At 37.9% G+C, this 22,762-nt stretch overlaps 1 protein-coding gene and 1 long non-coding RNA gene across 2 annotated transcripts; one reads left to right on the top strand and one right to left on the bottom strand.

Annotated features, from left to right (window-relative positions):
- Window positions 1–7,015: 7,015 nt before the first annotated feature.
- LOC137742808 (L-type lectin-domain containing receptor kinase IX.1-like) lies at window positions 7,016–14,914 on the top strand. Its single transcript, XM_088680338.1, has 2 exons — window positions 7,016–8,470; window positions 13,718–14,914. Exons 1-2 carry the CDS (start codon window positions 7,016–7,018, stop codon window positions 14,825–14,827), a joined length of 2,565 nt encoding a protein of 854 aa, XP_088536464.1. The 3' UTR covers window positions 14,828–14,914.
- A 1,755-nt stretch (window positions 14,915–16,669) lies between these two features.
- Window positions 16,670–22,468, bottom strand: LOC137743267 (uncharacterized). Its single transcript, XR_015953164.1, has 4 exons — window positions 22,319–22,468; window positions 21,242–22,198; window positions 17,853–17,944; window positions 16,670–17,597 (listed from the first exon to the last, which is right to left on the bottom strand). It is a non-coding gene; the product is annotated as an uncharacterized LOC137743267 (long non-coding RNA).
- Window positions 22,469–22,762: the final 294 nt, after the last annotated feature.

Below are 22,762 nucleotides of genomic sequence, written 5' to 3'. Positions count from 1 at the left end.
TAATTGAATTCAGTCATATGTTTTAAGAAACATGATTCAATTAACTCGTATTTGAGGACAATATCAATAAGATGTAACGGAAAACAAACACCAAACTTGAATCCAAGAACATGGAAAAATATTTATAAAGTAAACCAAAGTTACTAAGGGGATTTGGCCAACAACGCCATTCATGTCAAAATTCTGCTCTTCCAAAGGTGTCCGATGAACCAAAACTAGTCTCACATATTGACTATGAGAATGATATTCCTCAACGACATTGGTAGGGGCACGAACAGGTGCATAACCAATGATCTAATCCATCAAGACGGAAGTATTCTGCAGGATTAAGGTTCGGGAATACTATCCTTTATTCTTGAAGTTTGAGGTATTAGGGGCCAAAGATCACACTTCGGGCGTGATGCCACACCTTAGTAGGCCCTGATTGTACCATATGTTGTAAAAACAAACTCGAAATTGGATTATGAGAGAGACATACCTCAAATTAGGTTCGGCAGGCTCTAACCGAAGCTGGAGGGGTCTGTTCGGTAGGTTTCTACCGAAGCAAAGTAGTACCATTCGGTGCACCTCTACCGAAGTAGAGCATGCCCTTTGGTGCATCTCTACTGAAGCAGGGCATCACCATTCGGTAGGCTTTGATCGAACTGGGTTGAGCCATTCGGTAGACTTCAGCCAAGCTGAGTCTATGCTGTTCGGTAGACTTCAGCTAAACTGAGTCTATACCTTTCTCTCACATTTGTGGTAGTAATTAGATCCAAGAATTTGGTAAACTTTCGCTTTCTACATTGCTACCTCAAGAGTGAGTTAGAAACATAGAAGGACGAGAAAAGTATTCTCTAGTCAAAATTTGATCGGATTTATAAACTTCAGAATTGAATCATTCATGGACATAATCATAGTGTGCTTTAGGCAATGTCTTTCATGATTAGATTATCTATAGGAGTGGGCCAAAGAGCCATAGAATCCTCGTTCAGGAGGTATTTCTGTTTGTAATGCTTCAAGCATAAGTCTTCGAATGAAGATCATGGTGGAGGCTTATTCAGCTCTTCCATGCCATTGTTGTTGGAATATATATACATATACACTTAAACTAACAGCAAACCCTATAACACTATCCAATTAAATTATTGAGTTCTAACCTGCAGTAGACATGGTTGTGATTCAAAAATGATTATTCTACTCACTAGGAGACCTGTATTTTCTTATGGTGATAGTCCCAAAATACGAAGAGAGAGTTCTCTGTGAGCAGGGAATCCAATTAGAAAGCAAGGTTTACACAACTTGCATCTATCATGGGAGTTGGTTATAGACCCCTTTGATTTCAATTCCAATCGTGGATGAGTGAGATCAAGTACATGCTTCAGTTTGAAACACAATGGATGTAACTTCTTAATTATAGGGAATGGTTTTACACGTATACAAAACTCAACATGATTTATAATTTGAACAAGTAGCACAGGGTGTAGTGTCTCCTCATTGATGCAGGGGAGAAATGGAACACTTACTGACTCACCTTTATCACCACTAGTTGAGTTCAATAAGGATTCTTACAATTGTTGGCTATAATGGTTTCTCAGCTTCTTGATAGTCAAGTGAAGATTCACATCATGTACCCCACATAAAGTGGTTTCTATTAGAAACGTCCAAATAAGGGAAATCGAACTTGTGATGGTTCGACAATCCACTGAATTGGAGGGAACAAGATTATGCTTGGTGCTATGGGAATGAATCATCCAAAAGCATCAAAGTTAGAACATTCGAGTTCTAAGACATGGTTTTCGTGAAAAACGTCGGGTTTTCATGGGTGTATTTGTTTTATGAAAACTTCGGGTTTCAAAGGCATTAAATTTGAAACTACATGTTCAATTTTATTTATGAATGTTTAGTTCATTAAAGAGAGGTTCTTGCAAGAACACATAATGCAATATACTGATTTAAGTGTAGTGGATTTGAGTTGCTTTGGGAACTCAAGTGTGAGCGCTTTAGGACTACGAAAGGATGTCAACGGTTCAAAGAAAAGAAATAATTTATTGAATAGTTAATTGCCAAAAAGTGGACTTCAGGCCAATAATTTTTTATTAATTGTCAGGTTAATGGTCTGTTGGTCACTTTAATTAATTTAATAAATCGGACCATACAGGGTTGATTGTAGAAGTAAAAGATAATAATAACATTTGGGTTAAAATTATTTAAAATGCTAAAACAAAAAAAAAAAGCATTGCATTGAAAACCATAGCCTAAAAGGGTTTGGGCTTGGGTTGGATGCAAAAGCTGCCTAAAAATGTCAACAGGCCACAGGTCGAGGGAAAAAGAAGCCCAGCTGAAGCTGGCTTGCGGGTCAGCTCATGTGAGGCCTAATGAAGTTAGGGCCATGGGACAAGCCCAACCTGCAGGGTTGGCTGTGGTAGCAACAGGCTAGGGCTTTCTCAAGCCTAGCAAGCAAAAGCTTGCGGGTTATGGGCTCAGGACGTGGATCGGGGCTTCAGGCTTGTGGGATTGGTTAACCCAGGGCGGAGCTTGGTTGGTTTTCAACACGGCAACAAGCCCAAATGGTGTCTGTACGACACTGTTTCCTCCACACGGCTAGGCTTCAGGCCATCGTGGTGATGCCATGGTGGTGCTACGGTAGTGCGGCGGTGGTGCCGCAAAAATTCCATTTTTCCCTTCTTTTTTTTTTTCGAATCTCTAGGGTTATAAACCCTTAATTGCTTCTAAATTAATTTTGATACTTTGACTCACAAATTCCACATAGCATAATTGTGTATTGCATGAACAAGTATATACATTGACAAAGTATATGAACACATAGACAATATATATAATTGGAAGGAAAATATAAATATAGGAGGTTCATGCATCATGGGGAATGTTTTCATGCTTCAAGGTCGTTTCAAATATCTTTTTTTATTCCAAGTGTACTTGATTGGCAGAAAACAACAAAAGCCTTTGAATTTGTAGAAAATCCATCTCGGAAAGCCAGAATTGCATTTCTAATGCGTTGTATCACGTTCAACAAAGAAAAAATAAAATTGAATCAATAGCATGTAGATCAATTTAATAAAATAATAAATTAATCATAATAAAAAAAATGATTAAAACGTAATACTCTCCTGATTGAAGATCAAACTCTTTTTAGCGCAGCGTCAAGAGCGTACTGATAGTCTGATAACGTATTGTAGACATAATTTATTGAACAATTATGGAGGACAACATAATTTACTGAACAATTATGGAGGTCATAGAGAGAGGTTTGCGGCAATAGTAAAGAGAAAGAGAAATGTGTAATTGTGAGGTGTGTTCTATTCCACCCCATTGTGCCTTTATTTATAGTAATAGGGAAGGTTAATTCCTTACCCTTTTAGGATTACAACTCTAATAGGATATTAACTACTAAAGGGAATATTTAAAGATATCCCTAGATACACTAGCATTTACACAATCACATTCTTAATCTAATAGGACTGCAACAGTTTGTTGTTGTTGTTGTTTTTTTTTTTTTTTTTTTTAAGAGATGTTTTTAAGAAATGTTTTGAGAAATGATGACATTTTTAATAGGATACCAAACAAGCTCTAATTTTTTTTTATTTTTTTTTTTCATTTTTCACTTCTAAGTGTAAAAAATTAATAAATATATCTAACAAACTCAAAATTAGCCCTAATTACCTCTAAAAATAGTTCTATATATGTACCTTTCTTTTTTCCTTCTATCTCTCTTTTTTTCTCTCAAGAAGGTTAGGTGCGTGTTCCCCTTTTTTCATTTTCTGATTTTCTCCGAGGGGAAGGTGATCCCTTAACTGTTGAGAAGTATTTATAGTGTGTGGGTTATACTTCATCATGAGAGATTGCTTTAAGGTGTGTATAAATACGTTATCTTTCAGACTATTGTCCCCGCATCTAGTGTGTAAAGAGTAATATGTGAAAGAGCCTTGTGAATATAATAGAACCTAGCAACTTGCTATTGTTGGTCTGCGTCTTGCGCTTACGAAGATCTACCCAACATCGAAAGAAGATTTACAAGAAACTCAAGGATTCTAGAAACTAATTAACACTACAGTTTATTAGTTTCCAGATCTGGTATTATAAAATTACAAGATATTAATGCAGGTCTTGCGTGAATAATATACGAAGAGGAGAGTGATCTGCAGTAATCAAGCTCTATTTATACAAGTTGACATCCCTTTTTAATTTTTCAATGAACAGTTGTTAGTCCACACAAATACAAACAGTGGATGCTGCAACGCAAACCAAACCAGCCCATTCAATTTTATAAAACTGTTTCAGTTTTTGGATTCAAATTGTATGGCAACCGTATTGGAGACATGAATTATCCCACCGATTCACTTTTACTTTTCAATCACCATTTACTTCTCTCTTTTCTTCCCCAACACCAATTCAAGCATATTAATTTATATTATGAAATATCCTACTACTTAGTACTACGGTCTATGATATTCTTCTTATTTGTAAGTGATAGGTTTTGGATGATTCTCACCAATGATGAATTTGAACTACATTATTGCTAGCCCATTGTGAGGCTAAGTCCACCCCTCTCATTTTGTGTGGATAATATCGTTTGTTAAAAAAAAAAGAGGAGAAATTAGGTTCTCATCCTTCATTTTGCTACTCTATTGATTAAAATCTCATTCATTTTCAATTTTTGATCAAGGTCCTTGAGTATTAATAACATCATTAATTGTTTCAATAATAAAATATTTTTTTATTTCTAAATATATTCATTTAATGTTAAAAATGTTACAATTAGTATATTTATATTTATGACTAAAATTTTTTATCATATATTTTTAGTTTTAGTTTGTACCCATTTTTAATTTGTATCAATTTTCTTTTCAGTTTTAATTTGTACCCATATATTAATTTCTTTTTGTGCCCATATTTTTTTAAAGTTTATTTGTATTTGTACCCATATTTTTTTTATTTGTACTTTTTATTTTCCAAAATGTACCCATGCTAATTATATGTACCCATTCATGTAAAACTTTTTAATCTTAAAATGTACTCATACTTAAATATATCAATTTGTTATATGTAAAATCTATAAAATCTCAATAGTATATTTATATTTTAATATTTTTAATCCCACAAATTATGGTTTTTGATTTAAAATCTCATTTATATAAACAACTAAAATTTCTAATTTTTAATTTAAAAAATATAGTAACGTACATAGAAATAAATTATCACATTAATTTCAGGGACCTCGATCAAAAATTAAAAACCAACAAAGTTTCAATCAAAGAATATTCATAACTAAGGACCGCATTTAAAGTCTCCCAAAAAAATATTATGAAATATTCTGAAACTAACTAGGTGCATCTTGGCCACTAATGTCCGGTAGTATTCTTCTTCATTTGGAAGTGAGAGGTCTTAGGTTCAAATCCCGTGAATGGCGAATTCGATACCAAATTAGGCTGCCGATTATGTGGCTTAGCCGAACTCTCCCTCTTCTTAGTATAAAAATATCGATATACTCAAAAAAAGAAAAAAAAAAAAAAAAAAAAAAAAAAAAACTGAGTGCATCTTATTTTCCAATTCAACAAAATCACCCCTCATACAGTCGAGTTTTCTTAGTAAAAAAATTGAGTCGATCAATCTGACCCTTTCACATGAAATTCTCTTGCGAAAAGTGTAATAAATTGATGACCCATCGTAAGCGTTACAACTTATATGTTTAGTTCATAAATCAAGTTGGCTCCGGCCGGCTTCGGGTTAAAATTTTAACAGTCATTGCCGTGGTCTGGTATGACTCCGTCTCTTGTTTCCTTCTTACAATTAGACCAACAACAAAAACAACATTCAAACTTCCCCGGTTGTGTAGCTTTTGTTCTGTTTTGTGGGACGACGCTTCTGCCATTTGAGGCTGCATCTGTTAGTAATTCCTTGATGTCGTTGTTTGTTCTGTTTCTTTGTCAGCCTTAATTGGCTTTGTTTGTTCTTGCTGGCCGTTGTGCCCTAGTTAATCCTAGTTTCAGTTCAAAAAAAAAAAAAAAAAACCCTTCCAAAGGGAAGACATTTTCCTTTTTCCATGGCCCCTCCTCTTCTTCCTCCTCATTGCGGCATTTTCTGACCATAACTTCCTTTTCATTGACTTTCAGGCAAATTATTTCAATTTCAATACAAATTTAACTTCCCTTTTGGGCGATATTTGCTATGTTTTAGGAATGAGGATCCTGTCCGAATCATTTTTGTGAGGATCTCGAAGGTCTTCTAATCACATCCGTTCATCGTATATTGTACGGCTAGAAATCATTGTAAATCTTTTTATTTAAAATTAAATATAAAGAGTATCTGACGAAAATTGACCGTACGATATACAATGAACGGATGTGATTAGAGAATTCTAGAGATCCTCACAAAGAGGATCCAGAGGGAATTCTCATTCATATTTTAGAAGAGAAACACGGAAATAGATCTTCTCCATATCTCTTCCACCAAGTCCGCCAAGGCCACATATTCAGGCATTTGAAATTTGATTTAACGGCTAAAGTTATTATAACTTTTAAAATAGATTCCTATTTGTAACTGTTGAATCAAATTTTAAAAATCCAGATTTGTGGTCTTAATAGACTTGATGGAAGAGATGGGAGGGGATTCCTTCCGACAAACATAGCAAAATGGTTGTCCTTGATAAGCCAAGTCATCAGTCCACGCCAGATAAGTTTGTAATTTTGGATGACCCCTCCCCCATATCGATTGTATAAATGATAAAGAAAAAGAAAGATGGTACGGTCTAGGGAATTTCATGGAAAATGTTCTTGACAAAAGCTTATTGACCAGACCGTAAAAGCGACTGCAATAGTTGCTTTCAGTTGACAATTTTGTATTGATGTAAAAACTAAATTGTGTACAAGAAAATTATCATCACGCGGAGCCATGTCCAAAGGAGATTGTCTGAAAGTTCGGGTCTCCCCCGTTTCGGAACACTTTCGTTACATTTTTTTCCTATCATAAATGGCCCGCAGTCTGCTCTTTCATTGTCTCTCCCACCAAACCAAAAATGGCTGCCATCATCGCACTCGACTCGATGAATCTTGTCCATCACTTCCTTGTTATTGTCTTGCTTCTGATAATCCCTTGGGCAGCTCCTTTATCTTTCGATTTCCCCACTTTCCAACAAAATGATCTTACCAACGGTACTGGATTATTAATTACCGAGGGAGATGCTGTTATCGCCAACCAATCCCTTCACCTCACCAAAGACAACGTGGATGGGGAAACAACTAATGGAAGTGTTGGCCGAGCTACTTACGGCGAACCCTTCCTCCTCCGGGACAAAGCTACCAGAAAACTTGCCGATTTCAACACAAGTTTCACATTTAGATTTGATGGCAAAAACAGTACTGTCCCCCCACATGACCAGGGGCTTGCTTTCTTCTTAGCGCCAAACGGATCCTTACTCAACCGAGCACTTGGAGTAGGTGGCAATATGGGCCTCCCAGTCAACAGCTCGGTGGAAAATGTTACAGAGCCAAGCAATGAGTACCCGTTTGTGGCTGTGGAGTTTGTTACCTTCCGGAATTCAAGGTCAACGGTGGAGGATCCAGACTGCGGTCACGTGGGGATAAAAATCAACTCTTTGAGTAATGTTACCAAGCCGTGGAATAGTGATATTGTGGAAGGAGAGCATAATCGTGCTGGGATTGGTTATAATTCGAGTTCGAAAAATTTTAGTGTTTCGCTCACCACTTATGCCAGTGATACCCGAGAGCAAGTGATTATTTCTCTCAGTTCCTTTGTTGATCTGAATAAATACTTGCGGGATTGTGTAATTGTCGGGTTTTCTGCTTCAACGGGTACTGCTCCTGCTCTGGTTGACATCATGTCATGGAATTTTACTTCTACTTCACTGGTAGCTGATGGAGCCCTTGCTCTTTCCAGCCAAGAAAAGAAAGGTCAATCTCTAGTCCCTTCGGCCCAAACGATAAAAGATGAATCTCTAGTTCCTGAGCCAAGCCCTATACCTAATAATGTCAAGCCAAGAAGACGGAAGAAACGAATGGGAGTCGTGATCAGTAGTGCTATTGGTGGGTTTATCTTGGCTTGTATTTTAGCTTTGGGTTTGTATAACTCGTGCAAGAAAAGAGCAACAGGAGGAAGGGCTGATATAGACCTTACCATTCCTAATGAATTGGGTGAAAAGATCTCCCTGAAGAAATTTGGTTATAAAGAGTTGGCTAGGGCGACGAGGAACTTTTCTGATGGAGAATTGCTTGGAGTTGGAAGATATGGTGCCTTTTACAAAGGCTACATAAAAGAGTGGAACATACATGTTGCTGTGAAGAAGATGTCAAGATCTGAACTGGTGCTCAAAGAGTATGCATCACAAATAAGGATTATCAGTCGACTTGCACATCGGAATCTGGTGCAACTTCTTGGTTGGTGCCAGCAAAAAGGAGAACTCCTACTTGTCTACGAGTTCATGCCTAACGGAAGCTTATACAATTTGCCAAAATAGAGTTAATTTCTTTATCTATTCATCTCCCAATCGGAGGATTTATATAGGAATACAAGCAATGATGATCAGGTATGAAACTAGTACAAGAAGTCATAAAAAACTGCTATGAAACTACTATATTAATTACAATGGATTTCACCTAATTCTTTAGCCAACAATGGCTGCTTCTTTAGTCAATAATGGCTGGATAAGTCTACAATGGCTGGCTGCTTAAGTCTACAATGGCTGGCTGCTTCAGTTAACACTCCCCCTCAAGTTGGTGCATAAATATCTCGAATGCCCAACTTGCTGAGTGAAAGATGGAAAATCCTACTTGACACTGCCTTTGTTAAAATATCTGCTAGCTGGTCATCACTCTTCACATAAGGCAAGTTAATGGTACCATCAACCAACCTTTCCTTAATAAAGTGCCTATCCACTTCAACATGTTTAGTTCGATCATGTTGAACTGGATTATGAGCAATGCTGATGGCGGCTTTGTTATCACAATAAAGATTTGATGGCTTTGTAGAATTGAAACCCAATTCTCTCAACAAAATCTTGAGCCATAACAATTCTTGCACGCCGTGTGCCATACCTCTAAATTCAGCTTCAGCACTGGATCTAGCCACTACATGTTGCTTCTTACTGCGCCAAGTAACTAGATTTCCTCCAACAAATGTAAAGTATCCAGAAGTCGATCTGCGATCAGTTACCGACCCAGCCCAATCTGCATCAGTGTATCCTTCAACTTCTTGATGTCCATGATTGGAAAACATCAAGCCTTTTCCAGGAGCAGACTTCAAATACCTGAGAATGCGTTGTACAGCATCCATGTGGGCTTCACTTGGCCTATGCATAAATTGACTCACCACACTTACAGCATAGGCTATGTCAGGTCGTGTATGAGACAAATAAATCAACCTCCCAACTAATCTTTGGTATCTTTCCTTGTTAGCCGAAACTTGATCAGGATAGTCTCCTAATCTATGATTTTGCTCAATTGGTGTGTCTGCAGGTTTACAAGCTAACATCCCAGTCTCAGTTAATAAGTCTATAACATATTTCTTTTGAGAAAGAAAAATGCCATGCTTTGATCTTGCAACTTCAATACCCAAGAAATATTTCAAAGTACCCAAGTCCTTCATTTCAAATTCCTTGGCTAGATACATTTGAAGTTTTTGAATTCCCTCGACGTCATTACCTGTAACCACCATATCATCCACATAAACAATTAAGGCTGTAAGTTTACCTTTATCATGCTTAAGAAATAAGGTATGGTCAGCCTGAGTTTGCTTGAACCCATAACTTCTCATGGATTGAGCGAACCTGCCAAACCATGCCCTTGGTGATTGCTTCAATCCATACAAGGACTTTCTCAACCTGCATACTTTGCCAATATCACAAGTGGTAGTGAATCCAGGAGGAAGATCCATGTATACCTCTTCATCCAAGTCTCCATGTAGGAATGCGTTTTTCACATCAAACTGTCGTAGAGGCCACCCCAGATTTGCTGCCAATGACATAAGAACCCTAATAGTGTTGATCTTTGCTACCGGCGCAAATGTCTCTTGATAATCAATGCCATAGGTTTGGGTATAACCTTTGGCTACCAATCTGGCCTTGTATCTCTCCACTGAACCATCAGCTTTATGCTTTACTGTGAACACCCATCTACACCCAACAGGTTTCTTGCCTTCAGGAAGTTTAACCAGTTCCCAAGTGGAGTTTTTTCGAAGAGCTTCCATCTCTTCAATCATAGCTTTTTTCCATTTTGGATTTTTAAGAGCATCCTGTAACTTATTAGGAATTGAGACTGATGACAATTGGTTTGCAAAAGCTATATAAGAGTCTGACAAGCGATGAGATGAAACAAAATTAGATATAGGATATTGAATACCCTTTGTAGAAGAATAACCATAACGAACAGGGGGTATCCCTCGATTTTCTCGAATAGGATAACGAGAACCAGACTCATGATGTGGTTCATTTGGATCAGCACTTAATGAAATCTCATGATTGGACTCATCAAATATAGTAGGCTGAAGAGAAGGAGAATGAGTGGTTACCTCAGGATAATTCGTATGAGTAGCAGCTGATTGGTCAGAGAGTTGGTCAATGAGGGGATCTATATGTGGGTGGTCTATCTCATCAGCCACTTTTTCTTTTTCTTTTCCTTTATCTCCCCTTTTTCTTGTCCTCTCATATACCTTCAATATTTTTCCACTCTTTGCCTCATCATTAGGCAAATTTGGACCATCACCGGCATCAGACAAGTGTTCATCCGAAAAATGCATACCACCAATGTCAAGTGGCCACTGCTCTTCCTCCTTGCTCCCCATCTCCCCCTGAAGAGAAGTGACCGAATCTCCCTCTGAAAAATAAGCCTCTTGTTCCTGAAAGGTAACATCCATAGAGACAAAAAATTTCCCATTGGGAGGATAGTAACATCGATACCCTTTCTGAGTAGCAGAATAGCCAATAAACATACATTTGATGGCTCGAGGATCCAACTTATCACGATTTTGCATGTGGACATGAACATAGCAGACACAACCAAACACTTTTGGAGGAATATGAAGGAGTGAAGGAAGAGAATGATACTGAGAAAGGGTTTGGATAGGTGTTTGAAATTGGAGAACACGTGATGGCATGCGATTGATAAGAAAAACAGCTGTGTGAATGGCATCACCCCAAAAACGTTTAGGAACATGCATAGCAAAGCATAAAGATCTAGCCACATCCAAGAGGTGACGATTTTTACGTTCTGCTATACCGTTCTGTTGAGGAGTATGTGGACAAGATGTTTGATGAATGATACCTTCTTGTTGAAAAAATGTTCCAAGTCCATAATTCAAATACTCTTTCCCATTGTCAGATCGAACAACTTGAATTTTAGCATTAAATTGGGTTTGAATCATTTGATGAAATATTGGAAAAACAGACATAACCTCACTCTTATTTTTTAGTAAGTATACCCAAGAAACTCGAGTGCAGTCATCAATGAAAGAGACAAAGTATTTAGCACCAGTATGAGTAGGAATATGAAATGGTCCCCAAACATCAGAATGAATAAGAGAGAAAGGAACATCACTTTTATTGGAGCTTAAAGGAAATGAGACACGATGATTTTTAGAAAAGATGCAAGTTTCACAATGGAAATTAGAAACCTTGACTTTAGAAAATAAGGAAGGGAATAGATGTTGCAGGTACTGAAAGGAAGGATGTCCCAATCTTTTGTGCCATAACCAAATTTTTTCAGAAGCTTCAAATTGTTTAGCTTCCACTTGACAACTGTAACTTGTCTTCTCACAATCTGGTGGTAAGTCCAAGTAGTATAGACCTCCCCTCTCTCTACCATGACCAATCAACGCTTTCGTTCGAATATCCTGAAACCAACAATGAGTAGGAGAAAAGATGGCAAGACAGTTTAGTTGATTTGTGAGTTTACCAATAGAAAGCAAATTGTGAGAAAGATTAGGAACATGTAAAACAGATGAGAGAGATAGGCATGGTGTTAATGATATGGAGCCTGCTCCAAGCACTGGAGTGGTACTACCATTAGCAACTTTAACGGTATTTAAAGGTGGAGTAGTGTGAGAAGCAAACCATGAAGAGTTATTGGTCATATGGTCAGAAGCCCCCGAATCAATGATCCAAGGTTTATTTGGAGCACCAAATGTGGTGTTCAAAGCAAAACCAAAGTTACCTGCGTCGACTAAGGAAGTGGAAGCAGTAGTAGGAGAAACTGAGTGAGCAGATTGATCTACTCGAGGCACGGAAGGCGTTGGTGTAGACAGGTGTGCTTGTGATCCAACAATGCTTTTCTTTTGATTTTCCTTCTTTTGAACCCACCAATCAGGATATCCATGCAACTTAAAACAAGTGTCTCTAGTATGCTTATCCTTGTCACAATAAGTACACTTCCTTGTATCAGTAACTTTAGATCCACCTGATCGAGAATTCGAGACTCCACGGGGAAATCGAGACGGAGCAGCTACCATGGCTGATCCTTCCACTTGTGGGCCAACCAACATAATGGTTTGCCTACTTGCTTCAGCATTCACAAGAGCATAAGCAGCACGAACAGATGGCAAAGGTGTTTGAGTCAAAACTTGACTGCGAACATGATCTAAATGTGGATCAAGGCCAGCCAGAAAATCATACAATCTTTCTTCTGAAATTTCTGTCTCTCGAGCAGCAACATCATCAGCACATTTCAATTTTCCAGGACGTAAGAAATCTATTTCTTGCCATGTTTGCTGGAGTTTACCATAATATGCAGATAAAGGCTCACCATTCTGGCGAGTCGCCAGTGCTTGACGGCGAAGTTCATATAATTTTGATGCATCTTTTTCAATTGAGTAAGTTTGGGTAACAGCATCCCAAACATCTTTTGCAGTAGAGAGTCGGAGAAAAATGGCCCGCAAATCTCTAGTCATGGAGTTGAGAAGCCAAGATTGAACCATGGCATTCTCTTCCTCCCATATAGCATACGATGCATCGGCTTCTGCTGGTGCCTTCTTTTTTCCACTGACATAAGACCATTTGCCTCTGCCAGTGATGTAGATGCGGACACTTTGGGACCACGAGGAATAGTTGGACCCATCCAACTTGTCTGGGGTGATATGCAGAGACATATCATTTTGTGTAACAGTAGCTGAAACAGTGGTCTTGGAGTCACCCATTACTACTGCAACAAATTCTCTTTATTGAAACGATGCAGGAACAAAATGCAAGGAGGAAGAGGCAATGGCACGGGTTTGTTGGGTGATTCCAACGGGTATGGTTTATAGGGTATGGGGTAGTATTTAGGTAGAGATGCAGCGGAATATATATGGTTAACAAGCTCAATATGGGTAGTGATGTTGGCAGATATGGCCAAAGAGAGATTGGATTCGTATGAAAGTAGAAGGCCTGCTATTCTGCAGGTCTTATGGGGTAGATGGCAGTAGTGCCAGTAGGTTAATCAAAATAGAAACTCCTTTTGGATCAGAATGGCTCTGATACCATGCCAAAATAGAGTTAATTTCTTTATCTATTCATCTCCCAATCGGAGGATTTATATAGGAATACAAGCAATGATGATCAGGTATGAAACTAGTACAAGAAGTCATAAAAAACTGCTATGAAACTACTATATTAATTACAATGGATTTCACCTAATTCTTTAGCCAACAATGGCTGCTTCTTTAGTCAATAATGGCTGGATAAGTCTACAATGGCTGGCTGCTTAAGTCTACAATGGCTGGCTGCTTCAGTTAACACAATTATTTATTCAAAGCACAGATCTCATTAGTTTGGGAGGTAAGATACAAAATTGCTCAAGACCTAGCTTCTGCATTGCTTTATTTACACGAACATTGCGAAGTATGTGTGCTCCATCGGGGGATCACATCCAACAACATTATGTTGGATTCGGATTTCAATGCTAAACTTGGGGATTTTAGATTAGCTCGGTATCCATGTGAAAAGCACTGGGACACTATGTTATTAGCTCCAGAGTATGCTGCCACACAGACAGTTACCAAGGAATTTGACGTCTACAGCTTCGGAGTTGTTGCTTTGGAGATTTCCTGTGGGAGAAAGGCCATCGAACCAAGGTTGGCAAGTGGTCGAGTCAATATAATTGAGTGGGTTTGGGAGCTTTATGGAAAAGGGAAGATAATCGAAGCAGCTGACCCGAAGATGTGTGGAAGTTTTGATGGAAAACAAATGGAGTGCTTGTTGATTGTCGGGCTGTGGTGTGCTCATCCAGATTACAGTTACAGACCTTCAATGCGACCAGTGATCCAAGTGCTTAACTGCGAAGTCGAAGTTCCGTTGCTCATTCTCCCATTAAGGACGCCAATGTCTACCTCTCCTCCTGACATACTACTCTCAGCGTCGTCTAGTTCTACCACCAGTTTTCAAGAAAACAGTGGGTCCTCAGGCCATGGAGATATGGATAACACCAATTCCTTGGCTCCGGAACGTGTCGTTGAGAGCTTAGACCCTTCGGAACCTGTCACTGTGGTCTTACACCCAGAGTCGAATATTGCTACACCCCTATCAAGGACGCCAGTGACTACCTCTCCTGACATACCACTCTCAGCGTCGTCTATTTCTACCACCCGTATTGAGAATAAAAATAAAGGTCCTCAAGCCATGGTTTCCTTGGTCCCTGAAGGTGTGGTTGTGATCTTAGACCCCGCAGTACTCTCATCAAGGACGCCAACGACTACCTCTCCTGACACATCACTCTCAGCGTTGTCTAGTTCTACCACCAGTTTTCAAGAAAAAAGTGGGTCCTCAGGCCATGGCGATATGGATAACACCAGTTCGTTGGTCCCGGAAGGTGTTGTTGAGAGCTTAGACCCTTCGGATTCAGGGTAGAGATGAAATTTAAAGGGTTGGGCTATTACTTTCCTAATGTAAGTTGTCAAAAAACTCACCATTGAAATAAAGAGAAACATTTTGTAATTCAGGAAAATTTTAGAGTTTTGGACCTTATAAAAGTACATTGAATGATGGTTAAGATAAAATTCAATTTATTAAATTGAAAAATCAGCAATAAGAAATAAACACATTTAAATAATATTTGAAAAAAAAATAAAAAAAAAACATTTAAGTAATAATTCAATCATAAAAAATCACGTTACAAAATTTGATATCTCTAGTATTACTCTAAAAAGACCGGAGAATTCAGGAAAAATGCACCGAAAAGAAATTACAGCAGTTTCCAAGAAGTAAAGAAGAGTACCAGATTAAGCGTTGCAACCCCCATTTAGCAGTGAGAAAGTTGATGGCCCCAAGTGCTGGTTTCGGAACACTTTCACCACAATCAGTACCAGGTCTCCAAGTCCTCCCGCCAATCAACCTTTGTGTATATATTTTTAACTGGAAATTTCAACTCTGCAATCATTTGCTTCCTTGTTTTAGAGACTGCTCGTTTATCACGTGGTGAATTGGTGACAATGGAGTATCCAGTGTTTTTCTTTCCCACCAAAAGCAAAAATGGCTGCCATTTGAATGGATAATAACCTTTGGGCCTTTGCACCGGCCCAATTCCTTCAGAAAATCACCAACGGTCCAATGCGTATTCAATCGTTGCCTATTTGAACAGTGACTGGGCCCAGTATTTCAAAATTATTATGACGTGACAAAATTAGGTGGCAAGTCTATGGCTAGGGGAATTTTGCAGGGTTTTGGCAAAGAAAAAGCGCTTTTCAAAGGCAAAAACTTGTAATTCAAGAGGATCAATGGGTGAACTCACCCCTTGCCGAGCAAGTCGCACCAACCACTTGATGATAAGAGGGATGCATCAAAGACGGAAAGCTTAATTCACAGGAAAGGAAGCTCAATAAAAGCAGCTGACCCGAAGTTGTGTGGAAGTTTTGATGATGAACAAATGAAGTGCTTGTTGATTGTCAAGAGTACAAATCCAGACCTTCAATACAAGTGTTTCAAGTGCTTTAACTACAAATCCGAACTTCCGTTGCTCATTCTCCCATCAAGGATGCCAATGACTACCTCTGCTCCTGAAATATCACTCTCAGTGTCGTCTAGTTCTACCACCAGACCTGAAGAAAAAACTGGGTCCTCAGGGCATGGTGACATGGAGAACACCAATTCCTTGGTCCCGGAAGGCGTCGGTGAGAGCTTAGATCCTTTGGATTCGGTAGAGATGAACTTTAAAGGATTGGGCTATAACTTTCTCTGTTTACAGGAGTACAAATATACAAGACAATTTACCCATAAACTTTCTCTAATGTACTTTTTCAAGAAACTCATCATTGAAATGAAGAGAACCATTTCGTAGTTCAGGAAAATTATAAAGTTTCGGACCTTACAAAATGGTTACTACCCCTTGTCTTTTTAAGTGATTCCCAAGGGTCTCGAAAAGACAAGGGGTAGTAACCTAGGAATAGCTCAACCAGGGGACAGAATCACTCACGTCTCTAAGGGGATAGAACCTAAGAATCACTCTACTAGGGGCAACGGAATCACTCACGACTCTAATCATGAATTCACTCACACGATCAAGCCTCACACCTGATTTTAGAAGGAGAAACAACTTACTTCGATTGCACTAAGCAAATGATATTTTAATTTTATTCAAGTCTTCCTAAAATACATATGGAGTCCTTTAAATAGAGAGATTACAAATATTGGTAGGATAAATACTTATTACTAACGATTATAGTTACTAGAACCTAATAAAACATAGCTTTGAAATATGAAAAGCCAAAAACAATCAAATTTAATATAAAAACTATATTTAATGTCGTGCATTGCACCATTGACTGATGGTTGGTTAATATATAATTCAACTGAGTATTTATTTCTGCACTTGAGGTCGTGCGTTCGATATCCCTTTCTGGAAATAAAGTAAAGTGCCAGATTGTAAGTGTGCAAGCCAACCAGCAGTGACAAGGTTGATGGCCCCAAGCGCTGGTTTGGGAACAATTTCACTAGATTCAGTCAACCAGGTCTCCAAGTCCTCCTCCCAATCAAACTTTGTTTACACATTTTCAACTGGAAATTTCACCCTGCAATCATCTGCTTCTTTATTTTAGAGGTCCCCCATTTGTCACACGGTGACTTGGTGACAAGAAAGTCTCTGTCGTCTCTGTCAGCACCAGTGTTTTTCTTTCCCACCAAAAGCAAAAATGGCTGCCAATAACTCGGCTATCATGGTAGTCCTCTCACCAAAGCTTGATCATCACTTCTTTGTTATTCTCCTGCTTCTGTTAATCCCTTTTGCAGCTCCTTTATTATGAAATTTCCCACTTTCGACGATCACACCAACAGTACGGATGTGTTGAAAAAATTAGTTACCGAGGGAGATGCTGTTATCCGCAACCAACTCATTCACCTCACCAAAGGCAGAGATGGAGGGGAAACACTTGTGGCTAATGGAAGTTTTGGCCGTGTCAGGTATGGCAAACCCTTCCTCCTCCAGGACAATGATACAGGAAGACTTGCTGATTTCAGCACAAGTTTCACGCTGATTTCAGCACAAGTTTCACGTTCATGATCAACACAAAAAACAGTACCACCCCCTCCTATGCCGAGGGGCTGGCCTTCTTCTTAGCGCCAAACGGGTCCTTACTCAACCGAGCACCTGGAGTAGGTAACAGTATGTGCCTCCCTGTCAACAGCTCTGTGAAAAATGTTACAGAGCCGAGCAATGAAAACAATCTTGTTTTGGTTCCATAAATATTCCTAGTATCCAAATAGCATGTAAATTTATGAACTATCAAAGGATTACAGAGACAACCAAGAATGAGAAACAAAGCACAGAGCAAACAAACGATATAAACTGAGAAAACCAAACAATCGATTGAAAAATGATAAATTTGCGTTGCTTGAAAGGAAAACTATGGTGAAACAACACATCAAAGTTTAGGCGACATACCAACTTTGATTCAAATGCAATCGCTCCGGACCCCTAGATCAAAGGTAGCAGGAAGAGGAGATCACAATGTTCCAATGAAAGTCTGATCCAAACTGCAAAAAATTAATGAGATTCAGAGTAAGAATTCAAAGCACAAACATATGACACAGGAAAAGTAACTCAATCTGTGACAGTGCAATGGACTCGAGCTGGAACATTATAACGAACTTAATCTACGACAGATTTAGATTTCACAAAAGAGAAGCAGCTAAGAATGGGAAGATATCACTTTCCACCATGACCTTTTTTCGCATTCAACTTTTCCATTTCAGATGATAGATTATTTAAAAAAAATTAATCAAGACATTCCAACAAACTCAAAAACGTACTAAAACCAAAAATTTGTACCGCTCATCCCCACCCATAAAATGCATTGAGGTCGTGATATGAACTTAATCTGTGGCAGAATGGTGATGGTAAGATATTCGAGATAACTATATTAAAACATTTTACGGGTGAAAGGTTATAGCATTGTAAATGAAGAGATAAAGTGAGATGCAACAAAGGTAAACATCACACGTCAAATGCCAAAGACACTTCAGGCATAGGACAACATGTTGAAACACCTTACGCACACCACGTAAAATTTTAAATCCCCTTTAAAAAAATATATAAAACTATCCTAAACAACTTTCAAGCAAAATGTACACAGAGCAAGGAGCTTAAAGAGATTTGAGAAGGATATAAAACTTCAGGCAAAGCATGACTAACACAAACCAAATGCAAACCATATTCCAAATCCCATTTTAAAATACAGGGAAAAATAAGAATGATTTCATTCTAATCTCGAAACAAATGGGCAAATGTTAAGCATTAACTAATGAGAAATAGATTTGTATAAACTCAAAAATTCAAAGTTTCAAATATGGCATGCTTTGGAAAAAAAAAAGTACAACCGAGATGTGCCAAAAGTGGCCTATTAGATACCCCCCCAAAAAAAAAAAACAAAGATTAATAAAAAAAAAAAGTTAAAGACTTTAAAATAAGCAGGTTGAAGGTCTAGATGTATTTGCCTATTTTTTCACACAATTCTTAGAAATCAAATGGATTCCCTCAGATTGACTGGGTACAATATTAAAATCCAACACAGAATTAAGGATTTTCAAACGACACAATTTGAAGCTGTAGGCAAACTTGAATTCAGTTTACTTAACAGCTTTTATATTTCTTTACTTATGAATAATTTTTTTAAGAATGAAGTTAGAAGATGTTCTAGCACCAAAGACTATTAGAAGTTGGAAAGATATGCCGATGTAGTCGTTTGAGAACATAGTTTCAAAAACTTTGGGCAGGAAATTTGCATGCAAGGAAAATCAAAAATGGGTGAGTATCACTCTCAAAGCTGGTTTATGTTTAAAAGCCCTCTGTAAGACTACGAACCATCAAATTTAGTTGGCTTTTCACTAACAAAAAGCCATGATGTAGACACCGATAACCAAAAGCAAAGTAATTAGAAAGAACACACAAAATAACCAACAAAGTGATGACATAAAAATTTCAAGCATGTGGTATCATTTGTGAATGAACAAAAATTAGATGTATCATGTAGTCTGCAGGAATAGATAATTGAGAATTCCACTCACAAGGTGACCATGACAACAACAAACAATAGAAAGATGAACTAAAATAGGCAAAACACATAGAATGCATTTTTGCAGAGAGGTTGTAACGTTGAAAAAACATTGCAACAATAGTAAGAAGACCAGAAAAATTATCTATTCTAAAGTAAATTAGTTCCATCATGCATAAATCAAGGCAATTACGGAAGGGTAGCGTCTATGGTAATCCAACCTATTAAAGATATAGTCATGGGCAAATTAGTATTGACATTAAAGAGCACTCAACTATTCATAAGATAAGTTTATGCAAACAATCAAATGCAAATAATTTTTTTGGGGTGATTAATTGTGGCAAAGAGATCCTATAGGAATCCCAACCCAAATATCATCACAGAAGCAAAACCTCCCCCGTTTGAACTGTGAAACAAAGATCACAAAAGAACATGGAAAGGACCTGAGCTTGTCCTTCCATGGGCATCGCCGCGACCCTCTAATGAACTCGAATAAGTCACGTCATGCAACATGTATTTACTCCATAACCCATACAACAAAATTCCACACAGAATTAGTTCCCAAGGGGGCATACACAAATCTACCAATATATTTTTTTTTTATCAAACTCAATGTTTATGCTGGTGTGAGTGGGAAACTGCTGGTATAGGGTGAACCTAGTGTAGGTTCAAAACAAACAACCACCGTGTTTGAAAAATGGGTGTAAACTATTAACTTCTGACCTATTATCTTTTTCCATTACTATGTGCAGTTAAACATCTGCAAGAACGTTTTTCGTTGGGGGAAGCTGTTTTAGAAAAGAATGGAAGTTCTTCCAAAGTCGGATTCTAGTTTTTAATCCTGTAATGATTTCCATCACTGGGCAAAACTGATTTTTCTAATATGTGATGGACTTGTTATTTCTCTCCTGAGTTAAGAACAACAATTGCAGGATCAATAAGGACTATGTTAACTGCAAGGATTAAGAGTGCAGGAAAAACATTAATCCAGATAAACAAAAGAAAATAAGTATCAAAGAGCACCAAAAAGGCAAAAACTTTAAAGTCTGTCAAATAAATTTCAATTCAAGGGTTTAAACCCATCAATCTAAGTAGAAACATACAAAGTACGGAAAATAGAAAAATAAGCAGAGAGGGAGTTTAGAACATTGCAATTGAGGCTTGTCTCATTAATTTTTTTTTTTTTTTTTTCCTTAAATAAGAACACATACACAGCCTGCCCCGTAAGAAACAATCCATGAAGCTACTCAACATCATATGAAACAACCTATGGTATAACGACATGTTAAGACTGAGCTATAGCATGCTACATACCCTTGTCATTACCAACTCTGATTCTCTTTGGGAGGGAAAAATAACAAAGAAAAATATATTATCAGTAATCTTTTATGGGCAAGAAGACAAAATAATTACTACTGATAACTCAATACATCACCACTGATAACTCAATACAGAGAGAGAAGAACCTGCAATTAGGTTTTCTCAAAAGAAAATCGCAGAAAGTAACGAAGAGACACAAAAAATAGAAACTGAATACGTAATTTATAAACAAAGAAATCGGGCAGTGAATGCACACAGACATACATGTACACAGATATACACATAAACACACACACAGGCACAAATACAAAAAAGTTAAAACAGAGCTCAATTAAAAAATGACTTTTTTTTTTTCTTCAGAAAATCACAGATAGTAAATCAGTCTATTCTATTTACTGATCTTGTTCCAATTCAAATCACAGAAAGGAACTGAAAAGTTTAAAACAGGAATGTCAAATACCTTGACCTAAATACAATGCTTTAGCAAGCTTGGCCACCAGTAATCTACACACAACACCAATCCGAGAAATACAAACTTCGGGTAGAAGTGAAAAATCACCTGGTCAATAAATTTAGTAAGTTTAGGGATTAGTATTTTGAAAGAGGATTGAAATATTAAAAAACTAATAAAAGGGGTAAAATTCTATACATCGAATGACAGTCAACCCTAAACCGTGGTTTTGAAGATCAATATATTCGTTGTTTTCATCATGAAAAACGCATTGAAAGCCAAAGTTGCTGATCATGTTTAGGATGACAAACACTTTACAGCAACTTTAAAAGCATGCTTGTTCAAAGACATAAGCTATAATCAAACCAAACAGAAAAATTAAATCTATTTCTAACAACAGGAACCATAATTTGCTACCAAAAATAACATATATCAACAGATTTGTTAGCAAACGATTCACAGCGCATCATATGTGAATGAACAAAAACCAGATGCATAATATATGTTAGAGGGATGTAAAAACTGACCATTTGATTCACAGGGTCAGCACAACAACAAATAATAGGGTAATGAACAAAAAGGGGCAAAATGCATACAATTTGATTTATGCAGAGAAGCTATAACACTGAAAGACCAACACAACAGGAAGAAAAAGAGAAATGAAAAGGAAGTGGTATTACGAGACAGTGAAGAAAGCAGCACAAAATATCTGTTTTTCTGTCCCAATTTAGTAATTTAAAAAGAAATCTTGCACTCCCAACTAAAAGTTGAAGAATCGAACCAGAACCAAACAGAAAACAAAGCAGGAAAAAAAGCATGTTTCTGAGTAGGTTCAGACCAGAAACAGTGAAATAAGGGAAAATTCTGTCCAAATGGGACACTTAGCTTTGAAAGGAATTCAAGCTGCTAGCTGGGAGAAATACTCATGAATGCTTGCAGAGATAGCTTCCAGCTGGAACCAAATATCTGAAACCAACCCTAGGTTTAGGCGTCCCTTCCTGCCTCACTGTTTCTCTAAGTAGAGCTCACTGAGAGAAAAAAAAAAAAAAAAAAAAAAAAAAAAACCCAAATTCTGGGCAGCCCTACCTATTGCTTTGCTCATCCTACCCCTCCCTCTCTCCTCCAATTTTTCGTTCCAGAAGTCCTCGTCTCTCTTCTCTCTGGCATCGCACGACCCCTCTCTCTTCTCTCTGCCATCGGACGACTCCTCTCTCTCTCTCCTCCCTTGCATCACATGACACCTCCCCTCTCTTCTCACTGGCATCGTTGCAGGCTAGGCCTGCCCGTGTCGGCCATCCATCCGAAAAACCCAACCACAAACAAAACCCACCAACCCAGTGACAGCCCAAACCCGCAAAGCCCATACAAAATCCTTGGAGCAATGGCATGTCCGTAAATAAAGTGAAATTCGGATCCAAAAACTATTCATTTGTACAGTGCAGTTGAAAAGCCTTCTTTAGACTAAAATAAAGTAATGATGTGTGTGTGTGTATTTATATATTATCATTCTGTTATTGGTAAAAAGTTAAA

This window comes from Pyrus communis, chromosome 11 (genome assembly GCF_041283825.1).
Source record: "Pyrus communis isolate YQ-2024b chromosome 11, ASM4128382v1, whole genome shotgun sequence".
Lineage (NCBI taxonomy): Eukaryota > Viridiplantae > Streptophyta > Magnoliopsida > Rosales > Rosaceae > Pyrus > Pyrus communis.
This window is presented reverse-complemented; position numbering and strand designations above follow the sequence as displayed.

Bases quoted from the DNA above. Each gene is read 5' to 3' on its own strand.
- LOC137742808 (XM_088680338.1), top strand. From the start codon at position 7,016: ATGGCTGCCATCATCGCACTCGACTCGATGAATCTTGTCCATCACTTC. The intron at 8,471-13,717 runs TAGAGTTAATTT...TGCTTCAGTTAA, and splicing joins GCTTATACAATTTGCCAAAA to CACAATTATTTATTCAAAGC.